At 41.5% G+C, this 10,228-nt stretch overlaps 1 protein-coding gene across 14 annotated transcripts in view; it reads left to right on the top strand.

The window, feature by feature from the left end:
* The first annotated feature begins 511 nt into the window (after positions 1 to 511).
* Positions 512 to 10,228, top strand: part of LOC109869063 (plasma membrane calcium-transporting ATPase 3) — a 34,400-nt gene continuing 24,683 nt past the window's right edge. For 3 of the 14 annotated variants that reach the window (XM_020458907.2, XM_020458908.2, XM_031803768.1), the window contains exons 1-5: positions 559 to 1,024; positions 3,112 to 3,772; positions 5,398 to 5,595; positions 5,856 to 6,113; positions 6,408 to 6,533. In XM_020458907.2, coding sequence (XP_020314496.1) covers positions 3,556 to 3,772; positions 5,398 to 5,595; positions 5,856 to 6,113; positions 6,408 to 6,533 — 799 coding nt within the window. In that variant the 5' untranslated portion in view covers positions 559 to 1,024; positions 3,112 to 3,555. Of the gene's footprint in view, positions 1,025 to 3,111; positions 3,773 to 5,397; positions 5,596 to 5,855; positions 6,114 to 6,407; positions 6,534 to 10,228 lie in introns of all 14 variants that reach the window. The other 11 variants (XM_031803776.1, XM_020458911.2, XM_020458905.2 and 8 more) reach the window with 11 other exon arrangements.

Genomic DNA, 10,228 nt, shown 5'->3' with positions numbered 1-10,228 from the left:
TTAGCATTAGAAGGCAATGTGTTCTGGGGAGAAGGACAGGAGAAATCTGATTATGATGAATGGACAGTGCATATCAATGAGACCAGAGAAACAACCTGTCATTTAGTCTATGTGTAAAAAACTACGTAACACTATATGCTCTGATTGTTTATTACATGTTCTGTAGACAAAATGCTTAGCTAATTATTATGATGATAATAAAAATATTTAATTGTGATGAGGCAACATAAACATGTTACAGAGCTGTTTTCAACGTAGGGCTATCAAGTAGCTTATATAGGCCTATCTACCTCCATGAATTGATGAAAGTCATTCTGATTATTATTTATTGTATGATGATTTGATTATTATTTTTTATTATATTGACATTTTGTTTTACCAATGGCTGTCTAAAGCTCAGACAGTCTATATAGGGATATTAGTACCAATATTCTGGACTAACGTGGTTGTAAAGTCTGGGTGAGCAAGGGGAGGGGTTGCAGGGAGGGATAGCTAGGAGCGTCAGCTCGGCAGTTGCAGCATCCATCCACCCCTCCCACTCCTACCCGTCGCATAGAACAGCCCATTTTAATGTTGCCATCATCATAGGACGAGTGCGGTAAGCGAGGAATCGTTTCAGCATGTAGACCCAAATTCTTGCTCACCAATTGGAGCTTATGCTGTATAATCAATTAGAAGAAAAAATTACAGCAACGAGAATAATTGGGACCAACGACCAGAATACCAGTAATAATATCAAATAGCTACCTGCGGTCCTTAACCGTTAATTTATGCAAACACGCTAATATCTGCCTTCCATCATATAATTTTATTCCGCATTAGAGGAATTCCACATAGACGTCTGCACAATTCCGTGCTATACATTGTTATCTCATGACCAGAAACAACAGATGGAACATCACGTCGGTACAGTCTACATCCTTCAAACGTTTTTGTCTGTCGGATATGAAGCGAATTTAAAAGTAAAGAACATTGGATTTCCTGTTTTTCGAAACTCTCCTTTGACGTCCTTGGACATGGCCGGGTGAGTCTTTTTTTAAATCTCAGTTCAATGGTGGTCTATCATTATGGTGGACTAAGGATAATATGGCATCAAAATGCCTCATGATATTGGAGTGACCTGTGAAAATGGCGAATATTTGCACCATTTATTAGACCTAGGCCTATTATTATAGCCTATACCTTTCTCGGTAGAACACTAGTATTGATAGCAGTCATCCAAAATATTATGGTACAGGTAAGCTATGAGATAAAATGTATTCATGAATCCAATATAGTTAATTGGCTACGTAACCTTTATCAATACGACATGCTATAAAACATTTATTTGTCAGTTATTACAGGCAATTATAATTTATTACCGAGTAGACTAGGTAGGCTACATTAATGTTGTGTGCAACAAGAATAGATTATTATTCATAGTAGGGCAGCATTGCCATCTGGAATATATAAAATCCCGATTTGGCGTATTCTGGGAATAGGGTATAGGCTTACGGGTCACTTCTATGATTTTTATGAGTATGCCGTTATTTTATGTCTGAATGAGTCAAATCCGTGCACAGAGATAAATTAGTCCGCAAATGAGCCAGTCAACACGGTTATAACCTTGTAGTAGGCCATCTCACAGATTAAATGTAGCACATTCACTCGGGCAAAATTGTATAATTTTCCCACCATAAAGAAACACACTATGTTCCAATCGTATTTTTTCATGAGCTGCAATTCCTCTGAAATCTGTTGCCTCGAAAATATGTTCTCATTCATATTGGGCCCATTATATCCCCATTCACCTCTGGAAAAACTATTATAAAAATTATGAATATAAGGAAAGGTGTTATTTCCCTACTTTAGTGTGCATTTCTATCGTAAGGGATGGATATCGCTGTCATAAGAGAGAATTTGTGCAGACCAAGGTTAACACTGATATCTGAAGGTTACAAGTAAAGGGCATGGTGGATTTTGACAATGTACTAAAACATGCTCCGTCTTGCAAGGGAAATTTAGGATTTTTTAAAGTTATGATATATAAACACATATGTTTCCATTCACATTTTGATACCGTGGAAATATAAAAACATCTTAATAAAGCCTACTCCTTCGCGCCACGATGGAGGCAATTTTCGCCTCGCATCACTCGGAGGAGAGTATCCTCTGTATCCCAGATCGCTGAGCATCATGGCTGTGCGCGTCGCCTTGGTAAAAGCCCATTCTAGACATGGATTGGCTATTTTCATGCGAGCGTCACGACGCTCGTTTAGGAGACTGTACTGTGATAACAAATATTTTCTGGAAATGTGTTTAACCTTAAACATGTTGTTGGGATTTTGATGATTCCTGGGCCCATATAGCAAGTATAAAGGGAATGCAATTCACTGTTTGAAGATGAGGAGGAGAGGGGTTATTATGCGAAGGTCATTATACAATACTCAGAATAGTGTAGGTCTGATGATGCATTACCTACAGGCTTGTAAAATTCATGAGGAGACAAAATAATCAGATAATTCCATGCACACCTTTAGATTATTTGCAAATGCCTCTAAAACATTGAATAGGTCCTAAAACGTATAAAATCATGATCATGATCGTGATTACAATTTGATGCCAAGATTCAAGGATGTAACTTAGAGTCATAGATAAAAAACATTATGAAGATATTGTATATTTGCATGGGTTTTCATCCCAGTGCCTTTCTCCTCCTATTTTTAGTATGAACATTCATTGCGGTTAAATATGTCCTCCTGATCAGAGAGCCAACCCGCTACTAAGCAGTTAGAGAGGCCATAACATCCTAAATCAATAAACTAAAAATCAATAGACTTTTTATAAATAAATTATACCTGTTTTTTTGTTTCGTTTGATTTGTGTCCCAGTGAGGGAGGGGGTGGGATGGCAGCAACTCCTATTGGCTCATTAATAATTCTCTTTGGTGCAAATTATAGACTACATTTTTATGATAGAGTGAAATCCTGTCAAGATGCTGAAATCCTTACAATCTGAGAGTTCTTTTCAGACTTAGGTTTATTGTAGCAAATGTTGACAACTCAACATCTAGATAGGGTTTAATGATGTAAGAATATTCCCTACAAAACCCATCTTCTCCATCTTCTCCAGCCTTTAGGTGAATCCTACACAGCACCTGCCAAAGCATCTTTCTCTTCACCTCCAAACGCTTGAGCCCTTCTTTCTGTTTCTCTCCTTACAAATATCTGTTTCTATGGATTGGTATCCCCCTTATCATTTTGTTTGATTCTCTTTTCTCTTCTGGGGTTGTGAGACAGACCAGATTAAAGTCTTTGGTGGAATAAACCCCCAACAAATCACACAACAAAAACATTTCCAAATGTTCTTCCACACATGCCCTGATATGGAGAATCATAGAAGGGGCAAAGGAGGGAGTGACATGGGGGAACATTAATCTAAAAATCACATAGTCAAGCATTTCCTACCCGGGCCTATCCTGGCCGATCCTGGCCTACCCTGGCCCTTTTCAAAGAAGTCCATCAGAGAATCATTGTTTTTTGAAGAATCAATACACTTCTATTACCACACATTATCATGGGGGACTTAGCCAATAGTTCGGTGGAGTTCAAACCCAAGAAGCGAGGTAGTGGAGGGGGAACAGAGGTCAACCATGCAGGGGACTTTGGGGCCACCCTGGAGGACCTGCGGGACCTTATGGAGCTGAGAGGTGCAGAGGCCATTCAGAAGATCCAGGAGAACTACACGGACACAGAGGGCCTCTGTCAGAGACTGAAGACCTCCCCAGCCGATGGTGAGAGTCTCACTCAGACACACCACTCTCAGTGACATACTTCACTGGAAACATACAATGCACTTTATTAGTCTACCTTACTAATAAAATTCAAACCAATAGGTCAAATCAACTGGATTTTTTATGAACAACCAGTTGATGATATTTTATGCTATAGCGCCACTGCCATCTTGTTTGCATAGATGGTTTCTACCAGATGTCCTCATTTGTACTGTCCTCATCCGCCTGGTTTTCTATCTGTATTTGTGCATTCCCAACTCAGTCTGCCCGAACAGGCTTTCATGTTATGTTGCTAAGCTACAAAAGCATCAGCAATCTGGTGGGTGTGAGGCAGAGAGACAGACACCTCCTCTCATTCATCATGGCCTCCTGCAGCAAACATAAAATAGTCCTGAGGAGAGATGTTCAAACCACTATATGAGCGTTAATGTTTTCAGGGTATTGCTTTATTTTCACCATTATAGTTTAAAATGATGTCATTTGTCACTTTTTAGATAATGTTAAATTATACAAGCGCCTATGATTCAACAAACTACTAATATCGGCACACTTTTATGATGATTACAAAACTATTTTTATAATTCAGTAGAGATAAATGTAGGCTGTTTCAGTTAGAGACATGAAGGGGAATTTGTTCATGAACCTTTCATTACCATGGCAACTGTGAGAATATTGTCTGAATGAGTAAAATGTGACTTTTCACAGAGAGTCAGATTAATTATTCATTTGCATATCTCATCGCCCTGAAATGTTCCTACTCACGTGTCTTTTTATCACCAGACTGTTTCACACATCATTTCTGAATTCGGTTATAGTGCGACTACATTTTGACTACCCCCCAAATGGGATTGGGTGAAAAAGAGACAGAGAGAGAGAGAGGGAGAGAGAGAGAGATGGCTGGGTTGACAGTAGCAGCAGGTGATGTTTGGCAGAGGAGGACATGAGGTGGGTGTGCCAGAGCACACACCCCACAGAGAAGCAGACACACACTGACTTAGCCATCTGTGCCATTCCCACCCCATCTATCTCATTCTACTAAAAGAGCACCCAGCACCCAGTGTCAACACTCAAACATTTATATGTCTGTTATATGATTCATATGAGTGAGTCTATTGCAATGTATTTACAGAAGTAATTGAAAGATGGTTATGCTGTGTTTTGTCTGCTCTAATGTAGACATTTTGAAAGCATGTTATTTTAATGCTCTGTCATAAATGTAAGAAACATGGCCTAAACTGTAACTATCTCAAGTTCTATGACCATGTCCTATATAATGTAATGACTGTTTATGACAACAGTATTTTTTATGGCCAGTTTCTAATATGAACCCTATTATGAAGTGTTACAGACTAATTTTCTGAAGCATGATTTGTTGAAACGGATTCCGATTCATGGCAGAGACCTACAATTTGATAAATGTTTGGTCGTTTGTAGGCATCCTGATAAAACATCCAAATAACGTTTCACTCTACAGTAATCTTCAACAGTTCCTTAACTACCCACTTACCTACTGAATTCACACAAGACTCTGATACCCTCAAATAGTGTTTTAAATGAAATCCAGTGAGGTGGATGAAGGGATGCCATGCACCATGTTCAGTAGCAGCATTCCCTGTCCTCTCTAGGCCTATCGGACAACCCGTCAGACCTAGAGAAGCGTGGCCAGGTGTTTGGCCAGAACTTTATCCCTCCTAAGAAGGCCAAGTCGTTCCTGGAGCTGGTCTGGGAGGCCCTACAGGATGTAACTCTCATCATCCTAGAGATAGCTGCCATCATCTCCCTCGCACTGTCCTTCTACCAACCGCCTGGAGAGGAGAGCGAAGGTAGGTGTGACTGACTGTCCAGGTATCAGACTTTGGCCTTCCGCATGCCTTAATAAAGCATTAATTAGCCCTCTGAGCTAAAGCCTAGGCATTAGCTATGGGAGTTAACACAGGTTTTCAGTTCTCTCAGTTAAGGTAACTCATCAGGTGAGCGGAGTCCCCTCTTCCCTCACTTCTCTGCCCTATCTCTCTCTCTCTCTCTCACCTCTTTCTTTCTCTCTCTGCTCTATCTTTCTTCCTATTTCTCTCTCTCTCTGCAGCGTGTGGGAATGTGGCATCCGGTGCAGAGGACGAGGGCGAGGCGGAGGCTGGCTGGATTGAGGGCGCGGCCATCTTGCTGTCTGTCGTCTGCGTAGTGCTGGTGACGGCCTTTAACGACTGGAGCAAAGAGAAGCAGTTCCGGGGGCTGCAGAGCCGCATTGAGCAGGAGCAGCGATTTGCCGTGGTGCGGAATGGCACCGTCATCCAGATCCCTGTGGCTGAAATGGTGGTTGGGGATGTGGCTCAAATAAAATACGGTCAGTCCAGGATCAGGAGAAGTCCCCTGATGTAGTATACCTGGTTGGACTATCTATGTAGCTACCTGTGTATAATGCATTTGTAGTTCCTTTGACTGTATCTTACCGAAGGTCTATTAAGAATCAAACATTCATAACAGCTCAACTATAAATGCATAAATAATACATTAAACATATCTGGTTTTGTGTAGATTCCTATTAAGCAGTCATAACGATGTTTGGATCCTTATAATTCCTTATAGATCCTTATAAGTCTCTGGTCCCTTGTCTCCTCCTGCTTCCACTCCCACACAGGTGATCTCCTGCCTGCTGATGGGATACTGATACAGGGCAACGACCTGAAGATCGATGAGAGCTCGCTGACCGGAGAGTCTGACCATGTAAAAAAGTCTGTTGACAAGGACCCCATGTTGCTGTCTGGTGAGTTGTTTGCATATAATACAGTAGTCATGTTACAGTTGGGCGAAAGAGGCCATGCCAGAGGTGTTTGCCTCTGTGCAGTATATTTGTGTGTGTCTCTGATCACAGAGATAGTAGATTATGTAAACCAGCTAGTAAGCTAGCTAGCTAGTTAGCTATGCTGTTGAAACAATCTAACTAGTCTTTGACCCGTGATTGGAGTTTGTTGTGCTGCTGACACCTGCCTCTTAAGCATACTATCAAATTGAAACCTTCCCTTTTACTGGCTGTGATATGACACATGCAACTCAAAACAGAGCCACTACTTACACTACCGTTGGGCGCCAGTAGCTTCTGCCTGCAGGATGAGTGCTGTCAGTGGGCAGAGGAGCGGGGGAGGGCGACTTTGTGTCTCTGTGTGCTGGCTGCAGTGCCGAGAGGGGAAATCTCATTGCCTCTCCCAGTGAGAGAGCGACTCCTCCCTGTTCCCTGGAGCCTGACAGGGCTAATCGGATTGTAGCCCCTGGTCAGCATCCTGAGCACCGGGTCATGAATCCATTAGACCCACAGGGGACCCTCACTCATCCTCTACCCAATAATGATACTCGGAACTGGACTCTGCTACTCACTCCATAGGTCCACCAGGCTAGGTCTATGCAGAGATCTAAATTAATCATGCTGTTGTGATGGTGATGTAGCAGCCTAATCCACATTGGTGATGGTGCAGAAGATCAAATATTGAAAGAATTCAGCTGCAGGTTCAGCAATATGTATGATGTGATTTTATCAATCAATATACACAATTCCCTTGTCTTACCATTGATTGTTTTTTCCCCAGTATCTGTCACACTTACCTCTCGAGGTGCTCATACATCACTTGATGTTTAGGCCACCACACATTGGATGAATGCAAACTCTGTAAATGCTGTGGAATCTTTTATTTATTTATTTTATTTATTTAATCTTTATTTAACCAGGTAGGCCAGTTGAGAACAAGTTCTCATTTACAATTGCAACCTGGCTAAGATAAAGCAAAGAAGTGCAACAAAAACAACAACACAGAGTTACACATGGGATAAACAAATGTACAGTCAATAACGCAATAGAAAAATCTATATACAGTGTGTGCAAATAAAGTAAGGAAGTAAGGCAATAAATAGGCTAAGAGTGGCGAAGTAATTACAATTTAGCAATTTACACTGGAGTGATATATGTGCAGATGATGATGTGCAAGTAGAAATACTGGTGTGCAAAAGAGCAGAAAAATAAAAATACATTTGGGGATGAGGTAGGTAGTTGGTTGGATGGGCTATTTACAGATGGGCTGTGTACAGCTGCAGTGATCGGTATGCTGCTCTAACAGCTGACACTTAAAGTTAGTGAGGGAGATATAAGTCTCCAACTACAGTGATTTTTGCAATTCTTTCCAGTCATTGGCAGCAGAGAACTGGAAGGAAAGGCGGACAACTTAGGTCGTGGCTTTGGGGAGGACCAGTGAAATATACCTACTGGAGCGTATGCTACGGGTGGGTGTTGTTATGGTGACCAGTGAGCTGAGATAAGGAGCTGGGGAGGGCTATACCTAGCAAAGACTTATAGATGACTTATAGATGACCTGGAGCCAGTGGGTTTGGCGTGGGTTTGGCGACAAATATGTAGCGAGGACCAGCCAGCGAGAGCATACAAGCCGCAGTGGTGGGTAATATATGGGGCTTTGATGACAAAACGGATGGTACTGTGATAGACGGCATCCAATTTACTGAATAGATTGTTGGAGGATAATTTGTAAATGACATCGCCAAAGTCAAGGATCGGTAGGATAGTCAGTTTTACGAGGGTAAGTTTGGCAGCATGAGTGAAGGAGGCTTTGTTTGCGAAATAGGAAGCTGATTCTAGATTTAACTTTGGATTGGAGATGCTTAATGTGAGTCTGGAAGGAGAGTTTACAGTCTAGCCAGACACCTAGTTATTTATAGTTGTCCACATATTCTAAGTCAGAACCGTCCAGAGTAGTGGTGCAAGTTGGGCGGGCGGATGCGGACAGCGATCGGTTGAAGAGCAGGCATTTAGTTTTACTAGCATTTAAGAGCAGTTGGAGGCCACGGAAGGAGTGTTTTATGGCGTTGAAGCTCGTCTGGAGGTTTGTTAACACAGTGTCCAAAGAAGGGCCAGATGTATACAGAATGGTGTCGTCTGTGTAGAGGTGGATCAAAGAATCACCAGCAGCAAGAGCTACATCATTGATGTATACAGAGAAAGAGTCGGACCGAGAATTGAACCCTGTGGCACCCCTATAGAGACTGCCAGATGTCCGGACAACAGGCCCTCCATTTTGACACACTGAACTCTATCTGAGAAGTAGTTAGTGAACCAGGCGAGGCAGTCATTAGGGAAACCAAGGCTGCTGAGTCTGCCGATAAGAATGTATCAGTTCCAGTTAAAATACATTCACTTTACTTGTTATAACCATTTTCATGCTGTGGTTTAGTGCACAGGTTCATAACAGTCCCAAGCCATTACATATGTAAGCAATCATCAACATCAAACATATTTAGCAGTATTCTGAGCTATTCCACTCCCTGGTATTAGGCAGTGTGAACACTGTTATTGAACAACTCCTGGTCTCTTGTGATAAAGTATTTTAATTAATGGGAACATAATGGAGCTCTGCTGTACAAAAGTAATTAGATCACCGGTCAGTAGGCGAAACAGAGGAAAGTGACCTTACTCAGTGATTAAAAACACAAACTGCAGTAGCTCCAGAGTGTAATTGGTGAGTGTAATTCTGCGTTGCCTCTGGATTCCAACCTGCCTTCCCAACTGCACACCACACTCAAGCCACCCATGCAAAACTCTAGAACAAGAGTCGAGCTTGTCACTCCAGGAATGAGAATTGGCTTTTAGGTCTCAGCGAAGATGACGTCACTGTGTAATGTGAACTTAGCAGTCAACTATGTCTACATCATAGAAATAAACACAGATTTTTCCACAATAACCTTCTTTGAACAGCATATTGATTGCAAACAATATTAATGGAAATTCTCCCTTCTGTTTGAGGTGCGACATGATTAATACAGTGCATTCGGAAGTATTCAGACCTCTTCACTTTTGACACATTTTGTTATGTTACAGCCTTATTCTAAAATGTATTAAATCATTTTTTCCCCTCATCAATCTAAGCACAATACCCCATAATGACAAAGCAAATTTATTCAAAATAAAAACAGTACCTTATTTAAATAAGTATTCACACCCTTTGCTATGAGTCTCAAAATTGAGCTCAGTTGCATCCTGTTTCCATTTATCTTTAAAAAAAAAAACATTTTTAACCTTTATTTAACCAGGCAAGTCAGTTAAGAACACATTCTAATTTTCAATGACGGCCTGGGAACAGAACGACAGATTTGTACCTTGTCAGCTCGGGGGTTTGAACTCGCAACCTTCCGGTTCCTAGTCCAACGCTCTAACCACTAGGCTACGCTGCCGCCCCATCATCCTTGAGATGTTTCTACGTCTTCATCGGAGTCCGCCTGTGGTAAATTCAATTTATTGAACATGAGGTCCCACAGTTGATAGTGCATGTCAGAGCAGAAACCAAGCCACGAGGTCAAAGGAATTGTCCGTAGAGCTCCGAGACAGGATTGTAATAAAGGCACAGATCTGGGGAAGGGTACAAACAATTTCTGCAGCATTGAAAGTCCCCAAGAACACAGTGG

Source organism: Oncorhynchus kisutch, linkage group LG24 (assembly GCF_002021735.2).
Source record: "Oncorhynchus kisutch isolate 150728-3 linkage group LG24, Okis_V2, whole genome shotgun sequence".
Lineage (NCBI taxonomy): Eukaryota > Metazoa > Chordata > Actinopteri > Salmoniformes > Salmonidae > Oncorhynchus > Oncorhynchus kisutch.
This window is presented reverse-complemented; position numbering and strand designations above follow the sequence as displayed.